General features: G+C 41.6%; 3 protein-coding genes across 5 annotated transcripts in view; 2 read left to right on the top strand and 1 right to left on the bottom strand.

The window, feature by feature from the left end:
• The first annotated feature begins 2,158 nt into the window (after window positions 1-2,158).
• On the top strand, window positions 2,159-8,203 carry noc4l (nucleolar complex associated 4 homolog). Its single transcript, XM_060049765.1, has 15 exons — window positions 2,159-2,383; window positions 2,523-2,643; window positions 3,074-3,180; window positions 3,271-3,378; window positions 3,779-3,928; window positions 4,413-4,515; window positions 4,714-4,748; window positions 4,972-5,022; window positions 5,135-5,246; window positions 5,627-5,687; window positions 6,007-6,117; window positions 6,437-6,600; window positions 6,798-6,880; window positions 6,998-7,111; window positions 7,288-8,203. Exons 1-15 carry the CDS (start codon window positions 2,231-2,233, stop codon window positions 7,399-7,401), a joined length of 1,587 nt encoding a protein of 528 aa, XP_059905748.1. The 5' UTR covers window positions 2,159-2,230; the 3' UTR covers window positions 7,402-8,203.
• pus1 (pseudouridine synthase 1) lies at window positions 8,128-11,331 on the bottom strand. Its single transcript, XM_060049766.1, has 6 exons — window positions 10,974-11,331; window positions 10,587-10,801; window positions 10,366-10,503; window positions 10,098-10,200; window positions 8,338-9,035; window positions 8,128-8,229 (listed from the first exon to the last, which is right to left on the bottom strand). Exons 1-6 carry the CDS (start codon window positions 11,038-11,040, stop codon window positions 8,200-8,202), a joined length of 1,251 nt encoding a protein of 416 aa, XP_059905749.1. The 5' UTR covers window positions 11,041-11,331; the 3' UTR covers window positions 8,128-8,199.
• Window positions 11,332-16,115: 4,784 nt separating this feature from the next.
• atp2a2b (ATPase sarcoplasmic/endoplasmic reticulum Ca2+ transporting 2b) overlaps window positions 16,116-24,487 on the top strand; it is a 28,820-nt gene continuing 20,448 nt past the window's right edge. For all 3 annotated transcript variants that reach the window (XM_060049742.1, XM_060049741.1, XM_060049740.1), the window contains exons 1-4: window positions 16,116-16,748; window positions 17,048-17,247; window positions 18,621-18,725; window positions 21,312-21,450. In XM_060049742.1, coding sequence (XP_059905725.1) covers window positions 17,128-17,247; window positions 18,621-18,725; window positions 21,312-21,450 — 364 coding nt within the window. In that variant the 5' untranslated portion in view covers window positions 16,116-16,748; window positions 17,048-17,127. The remainder of the gene's footprint in view (window positions 16,749-17,047; window positions 17,248-18,620; window positions 18,726-21,311; window positions 21,451-24,487) is intronic.

Here is a 24,487-nt window from a genome sequence, read left to right as displayed (position 1 = left end):
CGTGCATGTGGTGCATCAGATTGGGTTATAAAAACTGTAACCGCCGGCTATAGGCTCCAATATGCGTCCGTATTGCCGCCGTCACCACCGTCACTTTGCACAAGGCTCTGACCTCCTTCATCACCTTTCTGCAGTCCTTAAAGCTACCCGTGCTGCTGGCTGCGGACAACGCCAAAAACAAACGTGTACTGGACAGAGCGCTATTCAGGTGTTCCCTCACCGATCAGTCCCAGCAGTTGGGCTCCAGATTTTTGGACACCTACCTACTCAGTAAGGCGCTCTTTTTGGGGTTAGACAGCTATCAACAAAAGAATCTGTCGTACCCCTTCCTGGGAAAAATCGACATTGCCAAGAATCCATTGAGGGGTGTAACGGCTCTGCAGGGGCTGTACAGTTGTTGGAATCCTGCCCAAGAGTCTGTGACTCAAGGTTCATTCTAGTTCATTCCGCTAGATCTAGTTGGTATTGTTGTTTAATGAACAAAGCTCAAAATCAACCAATCTTTGTTAATTGTCTCATGAAGGTCAATGGATGGCCCTATGCCATTGGTTTGTCTCCCTGTACTCTCCCATAGCCGTAGGCCTCCCTGTAGTGGGCTGTAGAGCACTCTAAATGTGGAGTTAAAAGGGTTAGTAATAAGCCCCACTAATAAGTTGCCACCTCACTATTCTTTTCAATTAAGAAATGTCGAACATTATAAAAAAGAAAAAACGGAGGAAATGTTAATATACCCAATTCAGGGTTCCCAATCATGTTATAGATGCCTGTCTGAGAGTCTCTCCAAAGACTTGTAGTTAACTTCACAATTTCAAGTCAATAATAATAATAGTAGTTGCAAGCAACCATGACGGGGTCATACAGTATGACCGTATGGCCGACAGTATGACCGTATGACCGACAGTATAACCGACAGTTTGACCATATGACCTTAGGCTATGACCGACAGCATGAACGACAGTATGACTGACAGTATGACCGTATGACCGACCTATTTTGAAAATAGAAGTCCGTACGTGGAGGTATGCTAAGCTTGGTCGGTATGGTAAGATGGCATTGGTATGCCTTAAAAACTGGTTTACCGGAAGTTAACATAACAAAACCATCAACAACCGTGTTTCTAAAGCATAGTTTCAAAATCCATTGCCAAACTGACGTTTGCGAAATTACGTGTGTACCTCTTTAAGGCCCAGCCTGCATTGTAGAGAGGCTGCAGTTCAGAAGGGAGAACTTAACGAATGCATCCAATTTCAGATATAGGCTTGAAATTTGGCATGGGTATACTATGGAATCTACCCTTTGTAGCCATATTCGACAGCCGAGCATGTGTGTTTTTGACCAAAAAAAATTGCAATGTAGAGCAGTTTAAACATCAGAGATATGCATTTATTTCACTTTGAAATGTATATCTCTGGCGTCTTTAGCCTTCTTGCTATGCATTTCACACCATCCAATGCTCACCTGTTACATGTGTGACGAGTTTGCAGCTTGTACCACTTTTAACACCAAAACAGTTTATGTGTGGGTGTTTGGTCAAGTAGTAGCCATTGCATGAAGTCTAAATGATCTGACTGTATGGGTTGTGATGTGAAAGTTGTTCATCATGACAAATGGTGCATGTATAACAAGTTTCATGCATGTTGCATCTTGGTAATGATAAAGCCAACCATAAAGCCAACTGCCAATAACCGATACGAAGAAGAGGCCATGTTACAGCAAGAGAAATATTGTCCTACGCAAAACACTGCAACAAGAAGTTATCGTTTATGATTGTTTATTACTGATTGCAAAAGATAAAAACAAATATTTTGCGATATTCAAGGATTCTGATTTGTGTAACTACTGCGTTACTATGTGATATCCAATCAATCAAATCGAAAAAACAGCTTGATATTGGTAATATTCACGGCTTCAGACTGATTTTGTGATGAAGGCCATAATGATGAAATTACAAATAAATACATAATTACAAACACCAGTACATAAATAAATGGGTTGCTTAGTATCTTTATATTTTGTCAAACTCCATGTATTAACCTAAATCATTTATTGAATACATAATTTGGCTACAAAACATTGTATTTAGAAACAAAAGGTGTGTACGTTGCAATTTAAGTTTTTTGGTATAAAGTGTATTACCCGAGTTGACCACGGGGAGAAGCAGTGAGCATATTGGCTACCCATTGACCGCTAGAGCCGAAGACGCTTCCTGTTATGCTCTGATCAAAAAAACATGGCGCCGGCCAAGAAGCGCAACGTGTGTTCCAAAACCACATCAGCCAATGCTGCAAAAAAGGCTAAAATCGACCCGAGTTTACAAGTTCAACAAATTATTGACAGCCGAAAAAACGCTAACGATGTTTTTGACGTTCTCGAGTGTCTCCAGGTATGTTTTGGTCAGCAGTGTGTCCATTCAACGTAGGCAAACGACTCCCAACAATTGAAACATACATGCTTCACTCAATACTGCATTATATGTGCTCTGTAGACATGACATTAACCACAAATTCCCACTTTTATTACAGTCAGAGAAAGAAAAGGAAGTCATATCTGCCATCAATGCATGTTGCCATTTATTTGTTGCTCTTCTGGAGAGAAAAGACCTGTTCATTGGGAAACTTATTGATGAAGAAGCGATGTTGACTGGTGAGTTGGTTAGTTTTCTCTTATAATCTAGAAAATGAAGAACTGCATATCGCTAAACAAATGATGAGTTGCTGCAAATGAAATGTCCTACTCAGTTGTTTAACGCATGGGAGTTTCTTCAACACCTGTATGTAGAAGAATAGGCCGAGTCCTCTTGTTTCTGAGGGATGTTTTCAATTGTCTAATAGGACTGAACCCCCCCGCAAACAGCTGGTCTCAGCTGGAGATCACGCTAAATCATACATCATGTCTATGTTATATGTTCATGCGTGCATTTAACATGGTTAGAAAAGGATTGTTGCTGCTATCTGTGAAAAAAAAGTACTTTTCTGACTATCTTAACATAGGATTACATTTGTAACAGATTCAGGGTTTCCTCAATGTTCGGGGCTTAACCCACATACCCACCGTGTGTGTCCATGTTTAACAGGGGAACACAATGCTCAAGATAAGTATTCCATGTTCATGCGGCATCGTTACAACGACTGTGTGGAGACGTTGCTTCAGCACCTCGTCCACAAGTCTTACGGAGTTAAGGTGAGCTGAAAAGTCTTTGGATACTTCAAGAAAATATCCCGTAATCTGGTAGTTGTGTGGTGTTGTGCTAATGCAGTTTGTCCTTTACAGGAGTGTGCCCTCGTTGCCCTGATGAAGCTGGCCGCTGCGGAAGGACAGTACCCTCTGGAGGATTTGGATTGGAGTGAACACGTCAGCTTTCCAAGAACACTTATTCTGGTATATTTATTCAAAAATATATTGCTATTCAAGGGAATAGTGTGCATATCTATAGCAATTTATTTTATAGACCGATATACCTACGGTACTAGTTAATTCCAGACAGTGGTCGGGAGGCTCTGATGATACTAGTGCTGCAACGATGAGCAGATTAATCAAGTCGATTCAACAGAAAACTTATCAAATTATTATCTTAAAATTGATAAATGGTTTAAGTAGAAATGACACCTCATCACTTGCTGTTGAATGCTATAGTACAGTGTTCAAATATTTGGTTAATAATAATCCTTATAAAAAGGAATGGTTTAGTTTTTCTCGGCTGCTTGTCAGATAAAGCAAGCCCTGTCTAACACTGTTATTTGCGGTCCTAAATGACACTATGTTGACCCTGTGTTTCCAGGGGGTGGTTGGAAGGCTGCTCTCCAAGGCAGAGGACAACACTATGCTGATCTCTAGGTTCACGGAGTACTTGGAGATGGTGGACGTCCGCTACTACGTCATGAGCTCCGTCCGGGTGAACGTGGGCTCGGTCATGGTTAAGAGCAAAGGGGTAGGTAGTAGCCTTGTGCAACATTGAGAGGAGGCGCACGTACATTGTGTGTCAGGCCGTGGATCTGTTCAGATTGTCAGTCTGGCGCCCATTCGCCTCTGGCTTTCTGCTAAACCTTCAGCGGTTTGCCGCTAATTGCCGTCGCATCCACTGTTATATTTTTGACTGCTTGACAAGGTGCTCATTTGGCCAAAGAATTGTGTCAGAGACTGGGGATACATCAGTGATTTTTTTCCGTGATTGTGTCATCCGATACAAACACATCACGCCGTTGTAAGGCCACAAATAACAAATGGGATTTGGTTACAAGGTCTGAACGTTGTGATTGGTCCGATAATTAACAGCAATTCCACATTTATACCTTACCGCGATACCGCTGGTGCTTGAACTTAGTGCGATCAAGTCTCCGCCTGAGCACTAGGAATAAATATTGGAACAGACCCTTGTTGCTTCATGTTCTAAATAATCCTGTTATGTCCTACAGGAAGTGATTCCCGTGTACCAGAACAACGTGTTTACGTTGATGTCTAGCATCATCATGCCGAGCCAAGAGTCTGAGCTCACAAACTTCATGGTCAAACAGAAAGGTTTGTACATAATTACTTGTTTATTGATTCTACAATAGTTATTAGTTCGAGTTCTTTAGTTACTTTATGCTTCAACCAGTTAAGAACAAATCCTACTACTACAAAACTACAAAATTTAACTTGACCTCAATACCGCTTAATGTAAATAATATTGGTTACCAGTTTATATAAATCATTCATCGTTTTATTTCCAACCAGATAAGCATTCTGAGTGGAAAGCAGCTAAATTAAACGTGAGTATACCATTCTTTCATGTGTTGCTCAATAGACAACACATGTGAATTCAAAGCATTCACATTCAAAGCATTCAAATGATTGCATATCGTCAAAGCAACGATATGCAATCATTTGACTGGGAATCGCTGGACTTGTGTATATATGGAGTTGAGAAGTGATTTAATTCAGAAGAGGTTGAACAATAGTAACCCAAGGACACCATGTGCTTCTACATCTCAGGAACACAAACGCTCCTTTGAGAGGATGTGGCTCGGATTTCTAAAGAATAAGGTATGCACCCTTATTCAAACATCTTTCGGTTTCTATACTTTCTGAAGGTACAATGTATATACTATATTACAAGACAGTTTCTCTTATGCTGTTTCCCATCTGTTTGCTGTAGTTGCCAAGCAACATGTACAAAAAGATCCTGGTGATTCTCCACGACTCCATTCTCCCTAACATGAGCAACCCAACGTTAATGATTGACTTCTTGACGGCTGCCTATGATGTCGGTGAGTAACGGCTGAGGAGTGAGCACTGTAGAGCAACTTCATCATGTCTACTTATTCAGAAACCGTCTCCATCTTAAGAGTCCCCAAGGTATTATATATTTTTTAATGCTCTGACTAGTTCTGTTAACCCCAGCCATATTGTATGGCTAACCTCTAAATTGCAATAACCCCATTACTATGACATATCTTTTTTAATACTTTTACTCCACTTTTCTTCGGTCTTGAAACATCTCGATTCAAAGTAATTTGCTCTAATGTTATATCTTTATACAATGCTTTGGAAGTATAGGAAAAACAACTGTGATACCATCTATATTAAATAACCTTTTTTTTTTTAAATAATCAGAATTTTACTTTATTCCATTGAATGTGCTATGCAGGAGGAGCAATCAGTCTACTAGCCCTCAATGGCCTGTTTATCCTCATCCATCACCATAATCTGTAAGTATCTCCTTGTTTAGATCCATGGGGAATTATAAAGATCCATTCAATTCCAATTCCCTGCCTTTTAATGTCTAAACAGTGATCAGGAGATGATCTCCTTGTTGTGAATCTATAGCACTGGCTGCTGTGTTCTATGTTGCTCATTATACGTTCTGGTGGAAAGCACACCTCGGATGCATTTCCGGTGCCAACTGTGTTAGAATTACTGTATTTGCAATAAATGTTTTTCTTATGAAGAAACACAAATAGTCCACTCATGGACATCCGTATGACAACTGTCAATTCTTGCTTTACGGGATAATGTGTTATATTTCAGAGATTACCCGGATTTCTACAAGAAGTTGTACAACTTGCTAGAGCCCTCAGTGTTCCATGTAAAGTACAGGGCTCGCTTTTTCCACCTCGCAAACCTCTTCCTCTCGTCCACGTAAGTTCCCATTTTTTTAGAGTTCTCCCATAACAATCCTATAAACAAAAGTTCAATTACATATATACATCACATCGACGTTAACAGCATTGTGTATTAGGATTTTTGTATTGTTTTCTGAGTTCAAACCAGCTACACCTCTTTTCTAAATGGAGACAACCCTGTTAATTAATTGGAAATCCACACCCCATTCTGTATGCACCTGTACCATATATATTTTGTCTTTACCAAGTTTATATTTTTTATCATCATTACCCTATTGTGTATTTCAACCACGTGTATGTCTATTTTATAAACTGGATGCCTGTCCCCCCTCCAGCCACTTACCGGTGTACCTAGTGGCGGCGTTTGCAAAGCGCCTGGCGCGCCTGGCTCTCACAGCGCCACCAGAGTCCCTCCTCATGGTGCTGCCCTTCATCTACAACCTCATCCGCCGCCACCCCTCCTGCAGAGTCCTCATCCACCGGCCCACCACCGCAGACGGTAGGCGCGGGTCTTCAGAGGGGCCTTTAGCGTCCCGGAGGGACTCTTTATCGGGAACTTTCTTATTGGTTAAGGTCTGTGCTTAGTTAAGCATGGTACAGGAGTCTGCGCTTTTGTTAGGAAATGCGTTTTAGAGAATACGTAGCAGGGTATATAGTCGAGACGTTAGTGAGCCAACCTGTGTTCTTTTGTTACAGAATCTTGTGAGGACCCGTATTTGATGGACGAAGAGGACCCTATCCTGAGCCATGCCTTGGAGAGCAGCCTTTGGGAGATAAAGGTGCGCGCATGCTCTTCAATGTCCACGTGCTTTAGATCACTTTAGTGGTACTTTTCCAACTAAATTAGCAGTATGTACATTTAAGCCCAACACCAATGTTTTTGTATTTCCCCGCAGACCCTCCAGAGTCATTACCACCCCGATGTGACCAGAGTGGCCTTGAAAATTAACAAGCCTTTGTCGGTGCCAGAGGAGGACATAGATGAGCTGTTGGAGATCACAAATTTTGAGGTAATGTGGCATTTGATGGGAGTCAACATTCTTAAAAGGAATGGTACAGGCTGAAAAGCTTTGCCGGCTTATCGTTCATCTTTTTAGTTATGTCTGCATATTAGGTATCATTTATATTGTCAAACTGTGTGCTAGCAGTGAACCAAAAATAACTCCAGTTTTTCCATCCTTTTTAGCTAATGGAAAGAGACCTGAAAGCGACTAAGAATGTTCCGCTGGAGTTTGAACCGGCAAAGAAGCTTCTCCAGGGAGGAGGGGGCATTCTTGGTCAGCACTTCTGCCTGGAGTAGGAGTGTGTTCTTTTGAAACGAAAACCTTTTGGGGTCTTTCATATCTAGGCCCCCCCCCCCCCCCCCCCCCCCCCGTTTGAGAACATTTTGTAAGAACTGCTGTGGAATAAATGCTGTTCCGTCTTGCTCCTGATTTGATCTGCAATATTTCCTATAATTCATTCCATTTAAAGGGGACATATTATACCACCAGGTGTGAGTGTGATTAGCCTTACAAGCAGTTTGGAAAATCTGCCCCATATGACATCACTAGTGGGCTTGTCCACCTAGATCAGTCTACCAGCCTACCCAGTGGACTGAAGTAAACGTTGCTCATCTATCCAGCACAGATCTCAGTGGACACGCCCACTAGTGAAGTCATGGGGTAGATTTTTCGAAACTGCTTGTAAGGCTATAGACACACACACCTGGTGGCATAATGTCCCGTTTAAAGTTTTCTAGTTTCTTATTTTGAAATCAATCTATCCAAAATTAGAAAATCCAACATTGCCTCCCTGTGCAAAGATAAGTCAGTGCAGAACTGGCTTGGTTCTAGGCAACTAAAACCACAAGCCTGTTCAAGAGCGCAAATCCTGTTACCGAATGATCTTGTAATATACAGTATTTGTAAGTGAAGGTCCATTAAACAATCTTCATTGGGTTTGTTGTTTGACATGATAAATAAAATTGCCTTGAGTAAACAAAATCAGGATTTAACAAAGAAGGCTTCTGAGTAAGTCAGTTGTAAGAACAGGTTTTTATTCGACCTCAAAATTAAATCACGTCGTTCACCAAAATAAAAATAAACTTGGTATTGGTCTAATCGGATTCATTCCCCACATCATTTTCCTGTAGAAAAAGAAAAAAAATAAGCAAATGAACATACTGCATGTATATGAATAGATCATGCATCTGCCATCGTCCTGCCCTTTATTTTCATCACATTAAAACAGTTACCTGTTTCTGGTCCTTCTCCCGGCGATCCGCCGCCGACGCCTCGTAGTCATGGATGGGAAGGGAGGCCATCCAGCTGATCATCGAGCGCTCTTCCGACTCCGTGTTCACGATGCTGGGGTAGATGTGGGCCTTCTTGAAGCCCTTAATCGACTCCTCCTCCGCGGCCCAATCCAGGCGCTGGTGGAGGCCGTCCCCGCCGAAGCGCTGGTTGTAGCGGTCAAAGTGCACCCTCTCCAGCACCAGGCCCAGTCCAGGGGCCCGGGGGATGTCCACCTTGTCGTTGCCCCAGCTGCGCTCCAGCACCTCCTCCTTGGCATAGCCCTTGATCACTGCGATCACCAGGCCGATCATCTTGCGGATCTGGTGCAGCATGAAGCTCTGGCCGCGCACCGTGATAACGGCGAACTCCGAGTCGCCGCTGAGGAAGGGCTCCTCGCAGGACATCTCCGTGATGTAGCGGCGGGCGCTGGGGTCCTGGGGGCTTTTCTGCGAGGTGAAGTTGTGGAAGTTGTGCGTGCCTTTGTAAAGGGAAAAGAGCGAGTTGGCTCTGGTGAGGGTCTCTGGGTCCAAGCGGAAAGCGGCCGACTTCTGGGTGTCGTAGTCCTTTGGGGCAAAGGCCACAGTGGGAAGCATGTAGGAATATGTACGCGCATCACAGTTGTTTTTGGAGTTGAAGCCTTGGGTCACTCGTTTGAAACCTATGGCAAAAAGAAAAGGCAAAACATTTAAAGGCGTATACACATTATATTCATTTAATCAACTTAAGTAGCATTGTATAAGATTGAGCCGCTCCTAGTGAGTAGACATTCAGAAATCAACCAATTCAGTCCACTAACTGGTGTCACAAATGTGTGACTCCAACTATCGTAACTCATCTGAGTGGCATGAGTAGGACGACTTTTGGGAGTGTCAATGGTAAGATTATTTTAAACAAAAAAGCTACAGGTAGGTTTTTATTTGTAGAATATATCAGTATAGCATGTTCAACATTGAAATCATTATCAATTAGCATTTAATACAGATATGTTCAGGTTATTTTAAGCTAAGATCTAGTTGAAATGATACCCATCGTGAATTTTAAACGCAGGTCAGCCATATTTTAGAAGTTTTTTTTGCCATTTTTTTTTGTAAATAAGGCTTACATCCCAACGGCAATCAATAAATAAAGTCCTGTTAAAAAAAAAAAAAAAAAAAACTGTCCAATAATTTCATCCAGCCTAAATGAAATAACTGCATGGTCTGGTTGGCGCACTTATGGTGCAAGGCCGGTGTCTACCACAAGCTAGGAAGACAATTTGATAATAGCGAGCTTGTTATGGTTTTTGAGGGAGTTTTAGAGGGAGGGCTGATGGGAGGGTTGGCAGTCTTTCAAAATCTAGCTGACTCTGGCTGGTTTCTCAAAATGGCCTACCCTAGCTTCAATACTTTAAATGACATCATGGTGCGTTCTGATGTGAACATCTGTATAGCCAGAGAAATCCAAGTAACGGTTGTTTTCCATTAAGTGCCAACTAGTCACTCAGTACTACGACATTTCCCAGCTTGTGCCCAACTTTCTGAAACAAATTGTGTGATCCCAGCAAGACCAAATAACTAACTACTACAAATCAACGCCTGAGGATTTGAACAAATGAGTGATGGATGGGTGTTCAAATTTGTCCAACCATCTTAAAGATGGAGATAGTATTTCAGTTGTCTAAAGTAGTTTAACATTTCGATAACACACATAATGCACATTTAATGAAAGAGGGAAATCTCACCTAGAATTCTGATTTGCGCAGGAAGATGCTTGTTGATATTTTCCATTATGTCTTCAATCAACCGCAGCTTAAGTGACACCACCTGGCCTGCTGCAGACACACCCTGACAATTATAAATGTTCACGCATTAACAAGTGTACCACTGTAGACTATTGAATGTAATACATGAAATGAATAAATCAAAACAAAATATTGTTAAATTCATTGACTCTTTTGTAAATACAAATCCTAATTGTTGAAGGGCTGGATACAATATTTGATTACATACCTTATCTGTTCTTGCACATCTTTGGAAAGACATTTTCTTCATTTCATCGCCATGGTTTTCAGGAATGCAGCCCGATTTAATAAGAGCGGAGACTAACTCATCTTCAATCGTTCTGAACTGCGAGGTTCCAGTATTTCGCTATAATACACAATTTAAATACAATTTAAATAAATACATTTCATATGATTATTCTTGATTGATCTTGGAGTTTGGCTACATACCTGCATCCCATAATATCCTTTTCCAGAATACGCCACGAGTAGAACCACCTTCTTTTTAGGATACTTCTTTTCATTGTCAACGTTTTCTTCTAACTTGACCTTTTTTGTTATCTGCTCATCTTCAACAGAGATTGCCTCCTCGTTGACTCTTTTAGTTGACATCGTGGTTAGCAGCTCCCCTTGGCTCATCGTGCAACGTGATCTATGTTGGAATCCTGCAATCAATAGACAATCTGGTCAGGCCAATTCTCCTTTATCTCTCCATATGTCCAGTATATTTAGGCTTTTTTGACCAATTAAAAGTTGAAGAATATGAGAATTAAAAGAACAGCCTACTGTCATTAACAATAAACAGGCGAGATTAAGACAGTGTATTGATCTACTCACCTTTGTAATTGAAATGCAAGAGTTGCGCGTTAGTTAAGGCACGAAGAAGATGTGGTATTTTCAGCATCACTCATTTGGTGGCCATAAGAGACATTCAACAGAATGATGATAACGGCTGGGCAAGTAGTTGCTAAAGCGTGGATCGTTTATAAAATATTCTAAATGAAAAGCATCAACACTGCTCCGTATATACTAAGTCCAAAAAAAATGATGGCGGTCCCTAAACACAAAACATAATCTGGTTACCAATAAGTTCCCAATGAACTTATAGTATACTATCTAAAGCTAACATTAGCACTTGCGGCCACAACATTCACATGGCGATGGCAGCATTCAACTTTGACCCCTGATGGAAATATCGCGTGATTTACTGTAAAATGCATTTTCTGACGGGATTTCATTGCTTTGACTGGACGCGTGAGTCAATGCCATACATGTTTTATAAGAACAACGGTCTAAGCTCACATTATACGTAATTTTCGATGTTGGTACAATGATGATCACTATAATAACTATTAATAATGTTGTTGTTAATGATAAAATTGTCAAGTGCATGGGACATTGGGAGTGATTTTGTAATGAAGATCTGCATAGGTCTACTTTGATTGAAAATAAAGAAAAGTTCTTCTCTATAAAACATGCCTTATTTTAGGCAAGTTATTGTCTTATATGATCATACATGAGTTATAGAAATATTACAATAACAGGTAATACCTCTATATAAATATATACATATCAAGCTATACCATTAACTTGCTTTTCTTCTTCATTTTACTTCCAATTACATATTATTGCCTATAGAGTGTACCAAATAACTGAAAGTCCTTGTCAAGGTAAATTATACTATATTTATCTCAAAAGTATTTTGTTGCAGTAGCTTAAGGAGGGTTAGTAGAGTACACAACGGGAGGCTAGGATATAGCTTCCACTTATTATGGCCATGTTCATTACAGAAAGGAATCCATGTGTTCAGTTCTGGTGACTCACTGTTGAAATCACAGTTGGTCTATGTGCATACCATACATGTAGAGTTCAGTAGTTATTTTGTGTTGTTATCTTTGTCCACTTGGGAGCAGCAAAAGGAAGCAAAATAGAATAAAGCAACCTCCCTGGGGAATCAATCTACACATTTAATTAACAGAACCCAATCTGCATACTCTGGTTAATGTATTTAGTTAAACAAATGTACAAGTGATCGAACACTAGCGTGCACAGTGGTTTCCCCCTGAAATAAGTGGTTCAAGAATACAAGAGAGGATCCCTGCATGGTTGAGTCACTGTATCAAACATTTATATGTAACCTTTGAACTTTGCTCTGGGATGAGCTGACTTGTCGGTGTGATCCATGGTCCATACACCTTTATATGGTTATCTGTTTCTTCTGCAGAGCACGTCGTACCAAACATAGACCTGTTGTACTATGGGAAACTTTCGCAGTGCCGATCCATTAAAGCACTTGAGATACTTTTGTATGCAGAGAATACCGTTTAAAACCGTCATGTCATCGTTTTCCTACTCCATTCTGTCCGCATTCTGTTACTCCTTGCCGTTTCGCTCACATATTTTAGGTATTATTTGTTTTTTTACCTAGAAACATTAGACTTATTACAGGTTAGTTATGGCAGTATTGGTTGTTGGACGAGACTAGGGCATATATTGAGGATATTTTATAACTAAAAATGTTTTACTCCATTTCAGTGTTAAGTCAAATGTAAATGTAAATTTATTTGTAAAGCACATTTAAAAAACAACAGTTGACCAAAGTGCTATAAAAAACAAAGATAAAACAAAAAAGAAACAATAAAACCAGTAACAATCATACATTTGAGACAACGATAATAATATTAACAATAGTAATAACAGTAATAACAATGATAATAGGCTAGAGGTTGCCACAATGCAATGAATCAATGTGCAAGCAGGATCAAAAGACTAAAAGATGAGATAAAGATGAGGTAAGGTTATACTGAATTAAAGGCAATAGAGTAGAGATGGGTTTTAAGATTTGATTTAAAAATAGCTACAGAGGGGGACAATTTAATAAGCAGTGTCAAGCTATTCCAGTTTAGGGGCAACGGCAGCAAATGCCCTATCTCCTCTAGATTTGTGTTTAGTTTTGGGAACAGCCAGTAAGAGCAGGACAGAGGATCTGAGACTTCTGTATTGGACGAGTAAGTATGATAGGTACGTGTTTTTTTTTCATTTAAGCATTTAAATGTTAGTAGCAGTATCTTAAAATGTATTCTATGGTGGTCAGGGAGCCAGTGAAGGAAAGTAAGTAGTGAGTAAGCAGTATAAATGCTGAATGACTACCAAGTAGCCTATTGAAGCATAAAGCTATGCGATCTTTGTCAATCAACGTTATTAAAGTTGTATCAAAATAGCTTTCTAATAAATACTCTTAATAAAAACTGTCTGTGAATAAAGTAACAATGTACCAGCTACCTAACCCTGTGAAGTTGAGCTGAAGTTTTAGATTTACGTGAACCGTTATTGTTAAGGAACTGCGGGTGCATGCAGGCAGGACCCAAACGCAGACGGTATTGAACGGAAACGGCACTTTATTCAACCTAAAGGCTAAGGCACAGGAAACTCGGAACTCGGGAGACAACTCGGAACTCGGGAGACGACAGGGAACTCGGGAGACGACAGGGAACTCGGGAGACGACAGGGAACACGGAACACGCAGGACTAGCCACCACAAACAACCACAGCAAACCACAACTAACAACCACAGTGACAGCACAAGGAACAAAGGAAAGACGAGGGCTTAAATAACAAACACAACGAGGAACAGCTGAGACACATTAGGGGAGGGAACAGTAATCAACACAGGAGGGAAAACCAGGGAAACACACACACCCTGACAGTACCCCCCCCTTAAGGGTCGACTCCCAGGCGACCCACGACAAGCAAAAAAACAAAGAAAGTCCAACCCAAAACGGGTGGGTGGAGGGGCGCCAGGAGGGGGGAATCCAAAAAAATAAATGGACTGGGGCAGAGCCGAGGGACGTCAGGCGGGCGGCCAGAAAACTGCCCCAGGGCATGGCAGGGAGCCTCAGGCGGACGGCCTGGGGGGCAAGCAGAGGCAGAGTGAAGGCGGAACCCTTCCGGAGGCCGGCGGCAAGGACGATGAGGGCTCAGTCCCTCAGGAGACCTGCAGTGGCGCAGAACCCCCTCAGAAGGCCGGCAGCGGTGAAGGCGGAACCCTTCAGGAGGCCGGCGAAGGCGAGGTAGAGGGCGGGTCCCCTCAAGAGGGAGGCCAGGTAGAGGGCGGGTCCCCTCAAGAGGAAGGCCAGGTCGAGGGCGGGTCCCCTCCGGTGGAAGGCCTTGAAGGGGAACCCCCCTCGGGAAGGAGTGGAGGAGGACCCCCACAGGCAGGAGCAGAGGCCGGTCCCCCTCTGGAAGGAGCAGGGGGCGGGCCCCCTCAGGCAGGAGCGGAGGGCGGACCACCTCAAGCAGGCGAAGAGGCCGGTCCCCCTCTGGAAGGCTAGGAGTGGGCTCAGGAACCGGACAGGGCTCGGGGACCGGAGTCAATGCGGAAGCTAGAGTACCAGGAGGAACCGGGTGGCACCCCCAACCCTCCCAGCGCTCCATTGTCTTCTTTGTTTTGGCTACTAAATCCTCCAACTTACGGTCAAATTGAGCGTCCGCTGGGTCCCATAGTGGTGCTGTCATTCTGTTAAGGAACTGCGGGTGCATGCAGGCAGGTAGGACCCAAACGCAGACGGTATTGAACGGAAACGGCACTTTATTCAACCTAAAGGCTAAGGCACAGGAAACTCGGAACTCGGGAGACAACTCGGAACTCAGGAGACTACAGGGAACTCGGGAGACGACAGGGAACTCGGGAGACGACAGGGAACTCGGGAGACGCAGGACTAGCCACCACAAACAACCACAGCAAACCACAACTAACAACCACAGTGACAGCACAAGGAACAAAGGAAAGACGAGGGCTTAAATAACAAACACAACGAGGAACAGCTGAGACACATTAGGGGAGGGAACAGTAATCAACACAGGAGGGAAAACCAGGGAAACACACACACCCTGACAGTTATGTGTTCATGTCCAGAGCCTCTTAAAAAGGGGAAGAAGAGACAGTGACAGGTCATCATTCCAGCTTTCAATCCCATCTCTTTCGATTCAAACTTGCTATTGGATTTGTTGGTATTAACAGAGCAGAGGGATGGGGACATTGTCTTATTTCAGTAACACTGTTTGACCCCTTAAGGTCCTGGAATTTATGACTTGACACATCATCATATTTAAAGGCACCCAGTGCAACTTTCGAGGCTTAAAAATAAACATTCAATTTCTAGTCTTTTTTACACGTAGTAAGTTTCAATAACTCCATACCATTACATACCGACATTCAAGCAGCAAAGATGAGACGTCGTTGTGTGGTGAGAACTGATAGAAAATCGATAACAACAACAATGCCGCCATTTTCTTGATTTTTTGTAACCTACAATAAATAAAGCAGGCTTCCAGTCAATGGAAAAATGGCTTCTCCCCACCGGCGATTGTTGTTGTTTACGATTTTCTATCAGTTCTCACCACACAACGACGTCTCATCTTTGCTCCTTGAATGTCGATATGTAATGGTATGGAGTTATTGAAACTTACTACGTGTAAAAAATACTAGAAATTGAATGTTTATTTTTCATTGAATGTTTACATAAAGTTGCACTGGGTGCCTTTAAAGAGACCCTATTTTACCTCCAGGCGGAGTGTGATTGGCCATTAAAAAACGTTCAAAATTGTCCCTGCCCTGTGACTTAGTGACATCACAGGTAGTTGATGTGATAGATAGAGGAAGCCAACAGTTGCCCCTTAACCGAATTATTATGTAGGTATATATACGATTTTGTAATAAATGTAGTAATTTCATGTTTAATTTTGATAATGGACAATTAAAAAATATGTATCAATATTATTAGAGAGAGAGAGAGAGAGAGAGAGAGAGAGAGAGAGAGAGAGAGAGAGAGAGAGAGAGAGAGAGAGAGAGAGAGAGAGAGAGAGAGAGAGAGAGAGAGAGAGAGAGAGAGAGAGAGAGAGAGAGAGAGAGAAAATAATGGGATTTCCGGAATTTCCAGCCAATGAGCGGATTCCACATGCGGACACGAAGCACTGCATGCGACGCACGCGAGAGGTGCAGCGGAGAGATGCGATTGGTGCCCTATACAAGAAGACTCGAGCGATTCCGCAATAGTCAACCACAGCGGACGGAGAGAGAGAGAGAGATCTTAACGGGAACTTAATCACATGTTTAAATGAGCGTCTTGCGCACATTATTTAGGATCACATATTCACAGGAATATCCTGTCATCGTTGTGGGGATGTGAGGATTCAACCATTTCTGTCAAAGATAGAAAAACGCAACCGGCGAGTTATCCCAACAACTAGCTAGCCAGCGTTTACTTAGCTAGCGTGCTAACCGTTAGCCCTCAAGCTTCGCAACCACCATTCAATTTCGGTCCGGACTCCAAATCAGCCGGCCATCCCGTGTCGGTGTCCAAAGAGCAAGCAAAGTGTGTTGCGGGACACTTCCAACAAAGCGACTGTGTCATTTAACGGAAGAAAGCGCCTTCAAAGGTGAAGGTTGGAGGCGTAGGACGAAGGGAAGCGGTGTCCTCAAGTGACCATTCACCATGGACAACGCACACACAAAGACGGTGGAAGAAGTTTACAGCTTCTTTAACGTTAATGAAAGCACCGGTCTGGGTCTAGAGCAGTTCAAGAAACAGCGAGAGAAATATGGACCCAACGGTAAGGATTGGCACTGTGGGTCAAAAGTGAATGAGTTAGAGATCCCTATCGGCCATGACTTGGATGTTTTTTAAACGGGTGACATTCTGTGCTATCCTAATTGTCAACTCAACCGGCACGATTTAATGTGGACGTTGCATATTGTAATACTCTGCGATGAGAGGTCCGACACACGGGCACTTGTAGATGTGTCTTACTTTTTAAGTTTCTTAGATTTGTGACAACTCAAACCAATGTAAAATGATGGCTACAAATGTATTTATGTCTTGTCTCTCTTTTGTCCATGGGGTGAACCGCAGAACTGCCAGCCGAAGATGGTAAGTGCGACACTATTTTTAATTAATTTAAAATAGATGGTATTCTGAATAAATTGTTTTGAATGCTGATGTATCGCAATAAAATGATTTCTTGTATAGGTAAATCTCTTTGGGAGCTAGTGGTTGAACAATTTGAAGACTTGCTCGTGAGAATCCTTCTTCTCGCTGCCTGCATATCTTTTGTAAGTACATATCTTTTGTAAGTACAAATATTGTGTTATTTCACTATGTGAAATGTGTAAACGTACTTCAGTACACTGTGGTTAACAGTGACGGTATACCATTTCCTCAAAAGAGGTACAGTTTGTTTTGTGAGGACAGAAAAACCTGGCGTTCTTCCAGATTGGAAGTGTAATTCAGTTTATCAGACATATTAATCTCATTGACTATGTGTAGAAAACAATCTATGAGTGACCTGGACAAGGAGTTGGAAGGATCTAAGATATGTCCGGTAACGGAACATGGATGATATCTGAAATTCAAATAGTCACTTCACATCCTACCTCCACTTTTTCTATTTTGTCATTGTGAGTGCACTTGCTCTGGTAGCATATCGTTGGTAAATGATCATCAAGGCATTCATAGAAATCACTGATACATGGGAAACTTTCATGTTCAACCAGTTCAAATTGTAGTATGTTTTGGCTCTAAGGATCTGTGGTTTGGCTCTAAAGAATCTACACCCACCACACTAGTTGGGGAACAGATCATCAGTCATAATTTGGATTTCTAATCATCTTTTGAAATTAACCGATTTCACTCTTTGTATTATTAAAAGAATGCTGCGTGAATTGTTAGTAAAAACGAGAAGCGACTGTTGACTACTCACTGTTCCTTTTTATTGTGTAATACTCACGCATGCCATTTGTGCTTTATTCATGTTAGTGGTTTGTAATGTCAGCAATAGCATCTGATTCATTTTGGTGGTGATTTGGTCAAGGTCTTTATTGTGTATTCCCACTTCAACACCTCAAGCTCTCAGTACTAAGCTGAATATGTAGTCGATCCCCAGGGCAAACTGTCAACTGTCCTTTGTGCTCCACCTACCAGTTAAAAAATGCAGGGTAGAGTTTTCTGTACCATTAAATAATAATTGGTTGAATCAAATCTTGACACCAGGAATTATTATTAAAATTCCCAATTCTAATAAACGCTGAAAAATTCAGTATGATTTGCGATTCTGTTTTTTATGGAAAGCCTGAGGCGGTTTGGAAAATAATAGTCAGAAGGTAATGCTATCCTGCTAAATTTCAGAAAAATAGACGTGTTCCTGGAAGTTAATTTGACTGGTTTGCCTTGTGTTGTACATGCTGTATTTGAAAAGGGCATGTACGACATGATCTTAGAACCTTTGCCATCCCTCTTTTGTATTTTGTTTGTATGCAAGCGTGGTAGTGTGAATAATGCATCCTTATTCAAATATGTCAATATACATTTCTTTATCGTTTTATAATACAGTTGATCTACTATGATCTTGTGCAGTTCCACTGCAATCAATTTCAGAGCGAATGAGTATTTGTATAATTCTGTGGTCTGAACCATTTTTCTTGTGTAGGTTCTTGCTTGGTTTGAAGAAGGAGAGGAGACCGTCACAGCTTTCGTGGAGCCCTTTGTGATCCTCCTGATTCTGATAGCAAATGCTATTGTAGGAGTATGGCAGGTATGCATACTTTTTTCTTCTTCTATTCCTTACTTTTTCTTTGTTCAATGCACAAATATGACAGACTGCCTATAATGCAGCCTCTCTCTTATCACAGACTTGTAACTGCACCCCTCAGTCTCTAAGGCAGTGAGCTTGCGCAATGGCGACTAAACACAGATTCTGGATGTGCTTACCTGGGTGGGCACTGGGCAGACAAAGATACAGCCATGGGAGCTGCTAAAAACTTGTTTGGAATATAGTGCATGCATGTCAATCGATTGCATACTACCGAATGTGTCTATACCGCAGGATGGGATGAGTTGAACAGAAATCATGGCTGATTTACATCCTTAAAAGTTCCTAGGAATGGTTCTGCCTTTCAACTTTAGTTGTATCCACTTGATAATGAAATGTAAGTATGGGGTAGTTAGTTTGAAATAAGTGTCTTTCCTTTATCCTATGTGGGGGATACTGGAGCACTCGAAGGCAACCCTTGCGAACCCAGCGAGAACTTGCAAACTCCAAATTGACATACCAGAGTGGAACGGCCATATATTCTATTTTGGTATTCCATAATTGCAATCAAAGCTTGGAATATGTCCAGTTGGTCCAAGTCCACCTTGATGCTGAAAGGCTAATGAGCTTATCCCTCACATTAAGCTCTCCAATCCCAGCTGTTCATCTTAAGGGAAGCTATCATTGCCTAACTATGTCTACAACAAGGAGTGCATAAGGTAGGACCTGGAAAATAATTTAAAATATAATTGAGAAATTTAAAATTGGTTTCACAATACCATTAGTTTCCCCAAAGGGCTCTTCTTTGAGTTGTTCCTTGTGCTTGAATTAATGTGATGGCTGCAGTGTGTGACTGAAAGAATAGAGGGAGAGAAGGACATATTAATAGACCTCATTTGAAGGCCTGCGGGTCCACACAGCGTTCCCCATCCAGGGTAAGGATAGATTTAGTGTCCCAACGGACCCCTCGGGGCAGAGAGACCAACCTTATACATTCTGGTTTCCTTCTCTCAGTCAACGAAAGCCCTTTTCTGTCCTACTTTCGCTGGCCTGGGTTGAAGTGGTGTTATTAATTAACCCTGCTGACCTGGGACATCCTAGTCTTAACCATTCACTGACATGGACCCTCTCAAATATAAATATTATAAAGATGACTGCTTTAGTGTCCGTCAACTAACCGGCTGCCTGAAACTGACTCTTATTCTCAAGTTTAGTTTACAAGGTACTTGGGCTAGCCTGACTACCTTATTTCAAGCTTTAGATAAAAAAAACGGAATTCATTGTGCTTATCTTTCCCTGTGTGAATTGCAGTCAGCGGAGACCTCTGCTGCAGAATCATGTAGATGCATTTTTTTTCTTTTCAGTGTCGCAATTCTGTTTTAACCAATCACAATGCCACCTGAGAAAGAATCGCTAAGAAAGGGCGATCACTGGGTTCGGCGGTGCGTGTGGGCTGTGAATACTTGTAATGTATACTGCAGGACTGCTTGCAGTATACATTAATTTTAAATAAAGCATTCGATTTATTGATCGAAAAGTCAGAAAACATACCTAATATTTGAAAGTTCAGCCTCAGCAAATCGATTTGCGTGTCTTTGTGAAATGACTAAAAAAAATTTAATGCCTCGAACATGTTCTTAAGCCACTGAAAACTTGAATGTTCTTCAAAAGAAAGTATATGGATGGCCGCTTCCCAGAAGGTCCTCACAACCACCCAGATCATTGCAGTCCTGTATTTTATGGGTCCATTAAATGGTTGTGCTAATAATATTGTGTTTCTCACAGCAAGCAGGGTAGTTGCAACCAAAGCGGTGCAGGAGAATGATAATGGCAGCGAGGTAACATCGGCAGGGGCTTTAACCGAACACCCTTACGTTTCAGATGATGAATGGATTCTAATTGGATTCTATCTGGTTATCGGCAGTCGAATTGACTGATGTGTCTGCACAGACCTGGTCGCTGGCACTTTGAAGTCCCTTTTTATTTAGTTTTTTACACTCAGATAAAGCACGCGCACACTTGTCATGAACATGACTGGGCCCAATATTTGCGGACTTGTTGTACAACCAAATGAGGGATGTTTAAGTGTTATGACTGGGGTATTAATTAGGCCAGTCATGCATGTGGGAGTTGAGATCCTGTAATGAAGTGGTGTCCCATTTAGGCTTTGTTGAATCCTGTGATCTATATTGTGGCACGAAAACCAGTAATTAGTCCTACATTTACATAAATAATGATCTTCCAGTCTTGCCGGCTTGGGTGAAGCAAATTAAACAAATATAGACCATCCGACCCTGGCTGTTATCACAATGGTTTTGCTAGTGTATGGCTACCCACAAAACTTAATGTATACAGTGTATAGGTACATACTAATTCTTAATAATAGGCAACATTTTAACATTACAAATTGTTGTATTAAAAAATATGGAATGAATTTCAAATGGGATTATAGAGGAAGATTGACAAATCTAGTCCATACGTTGAATCCAACACATTTTTGTGGTTTCGTTTCAAAATCTTGCTGTCTTCGCTACTTTCTTTACCCCTCTCGAATCTTATCCACATCACCCTTTTTAATTGTTTTTTTAGGAGCGCAATGCAGAGAATGCCATAGAAGCGCTGAAGGAGTATGAACCAGAGATGGGGAAGGTTTACCGCCAGGACAGGAAGAGTGTCCAGAGGATAAAGGCCAGGGACATCGTGCCTGGAGACATTGTGGAGATTGCTGGTAAGATATGTGCTTTTAGACCAATGGGAATTGTTGCTGTGTGGTATATTATCTTGACTATCGGAGGCCTTGTACCATGTTAAGGGTGGCCAAAACCTTAACATTGATGTACGGTCTTACTTATCCCCTAAAATATAATCTTTTGCATCTGTAAATAAAAAAACATTTTTGCGTTATCCCCTGAACTCTGTTGCTGCTTGATCACCTGAACTCATAGCCCGGTGGAGCACAGGTCAGCTGAGAGTAAGAGTCTTGATGATGTATGACGGCATTGCTAACGTTCAAAGTGGCTTGTGTCATAGCAAGCCTCTGGGATACATTTGTGGTGGTTGAGCATGAATTCTTTTTTGTTTTATTTTCCAGAAATGGTTAAACTCTAGATGTAGTATTATGTGTTGAAGGGTTAAATGTAGGTAGCCAGATTTGGTTTGCTGTCAACCATTTTGTCCTTAATACTTGCCAACCAAGGGAACCTATTTTTCGTGGTTCCTGTTGAAGGCAAGCCAGTTTAATATCGGGACTTCTCTGATGCATGCGGGTCCCAGGCAGGCTTAATCCCTGGGTGCCAGTCTGGCAACCACTCCTGAATGTTTGTATTGGGTCTAGTATTTTTCAAACACAGCTTTGGCTGAGTCAGAGCTGGGCGCTCCTTTCCGAGATAGCCTCCTTAAGTACTTAAAGAACTGTTTTTTTGAATGCGTTTGTTCCCTCATATCATTCATGGTCTATTTTTGGCTGTGTTGCCGACCCACTGCTGAAAAAACTCACCTGCATTTATTAAGGTGTTTTCTGTAGATAATTCCAGACCTACATCTGTAAGTAGGCCGCAGTGGCCTGACAAAACCAGGTTATGCAAGTATAACGGATAGTCATATCCATTTAATGATGTTGACAGTCAGTAAAAGAAAATAAACTACCCTTTTTTTTTCATGGGAGGAGCTTGACACTTGGTCGAATGCAGTTTGCATTGTTATCTGATCGCACTTGACGTCACAGTTCAAGGTGTAAAAATAAAAATAATCGTTAATATGGATTTATGTGGCAGGCACCTTTTTTTTTAAATGTGACGTCAAAGACTGTTATCTGTCACCCTGTTAGTGGGCCGTAAAGTTTTCTGAATCTGAATACGTAGGTCTTCTACTACAGCAGACAAAGGCACATGGTACTCTGAGAAGCCTATTCCTGGAAGAAAGAGATCCCAGTACGTTTACCCTTTCAGTAGTTGAAACTAGAGAACTCCCTGACTAACATGCTGCCCCAAAACACTTTCCAGGGAGAACACCATATAAGGTGGCCTATAACAAACTAAAATGACAATGCATAATCATTTGGATGAGGCTGTTTTTTAAGCTTTATATTGCACAATGTTCATGCCTGCTTAAAAGGCTTCAAGCCATTTAAAATGTGCATCCATAACGGTAAGCTATCATTTTAGGTTGATATACAGCGACCTTATTTGGGCCATTGGACTGAATTCCTGTGAAGTAAATGATTGGGAAAAAAATATGTTACAGAATTTGCAGGAACCAAACTCTAAATGGAGAATGTGCTTTTATTTGAAGTAGACTCTCTTATAACAGGTATTATTGACTGAGACCATCTTTCCAAATTTCAATATTCAAATGGATGTATTTATATATTGTGTGTTTCTTTGTTGAATTGGCTCCACACACGCAGTCTTGCAAACACCTTGCTTGGAAGAACTAAGTGTGTTCACTAACCACGAGAGTTAAGCAAATCCCATTCATGTCATTCTTTTTCAAATTGCATAGCATTAATGCCTGGCTACAAATAGTTTTTACCGGTTATCTTTCCCCTTAAGAAATCCTTGGGAGAACCCTAGAACAGTTGTAATAAATAGTATTACCTCCAGTACGTTTTTAGTCTTTCCACACTGCAGATTTCTTTGTCAACCGCTCAGTCAACCTTGACGATCGAATGGAAGCTGTCTGTCAAAGTGGTATCGAAGTATTTAAAAAGTATCTCGCCACAAAACTAATAAAGCATAACTTGGGTATTTTAACATTTGGGGCCAGCCATTAAATATATATATTTATAGCCACATCCAGTTTTTTTTTTTTTTTTACCATCTTGGCTCCAACACCGCCTGGTTGGTGGATTTATCTTCTCAGAGGTTGTCAACGTTCACTTTGTCGCCTGGGGGAATAGAAAGGCAGGAAGTACCATTTAGAAAGGCCACAGATTTGGAATGATAATTAATTTGTCCTCCAGATGGCCACTCTTTTCCCATGTGTTTAAAGAGTGTCTGATAAGTCTGTCTTCTGTCCTCAACCAAGTTATCCATCTGTGTTTTATCTCTGTTGCCGGTCCCTTCCTCTTGTCCCTGTCTCTTGTTTTAAGCCTCGGACAATCACTCATTAACTGCATCGCTCACTTTGACTTTACACATTTTTTACTTCACGGAGCCCCACAGTCTTCCATGGGAAACCCATAGGGGTTACCACTGTTTCTAACCAAAATCAAATGAAAACATGCACACAAAGTGTGATGTCTATTTGTGTAAGCTGGAGGTTGCTCCGATGAACTTCCTTTTCATGAGAACAGCAGGAGAGTCCCTTGAGTGCTGCAGTCTGTGTGAAAAGGACCCAGGAAGCTGTAGGCCTATGTGGTAGCATGGTCATAAAATAAACCGCTCTCTGAAGTTTGTTTTTTCAAAAATGTGTTCATGCACTTGTCGTGTCACTGTAACCTCCTGGATGTGTGGTTCTCGTTTGTTAAAATGTGCTGAAGTGTATCAGTGGTTCCCATTGTGTCAGGTGTCTATGGTTGTTGCAATGGTTTTCTCTGAGGCAGCCTTTCCTAACGGCAAGTCTGGAACACAGTGTTGATTAACTGTCAAGTATGCCTACCTGTCAGGAAGAGGTCTTGATCGACATGCAGGCACGACCAATCACGGCCCGCACAGACAGTAATTGCAAAAACAGACTGGTGAAACAAATGTGATTCACGGCAATTGGTGAACGCTCCAAGGATAAGATAAAACGGCCCAGTGAATGGTCTGTGGATGTAACCAACG

Source organism: Gadus macrocephalus, chromosome 4 (genome assembly GCF_031168955.1).
Source record: "Gadus macrocephalus chromosome 4, ASM3116895v1".
In the NCBI taxonomy this organism is placed as follows: Eukaryota; Metazoa; Chordata; class Actinopteri; order Gadiformes; family Gadidae; genus Gadus; species Gadus macrocephalus.
Note: the sequence above shows the minus strand (reverse complement) of the source record. Positions and strands in the feature narration are given on the sequence as shown.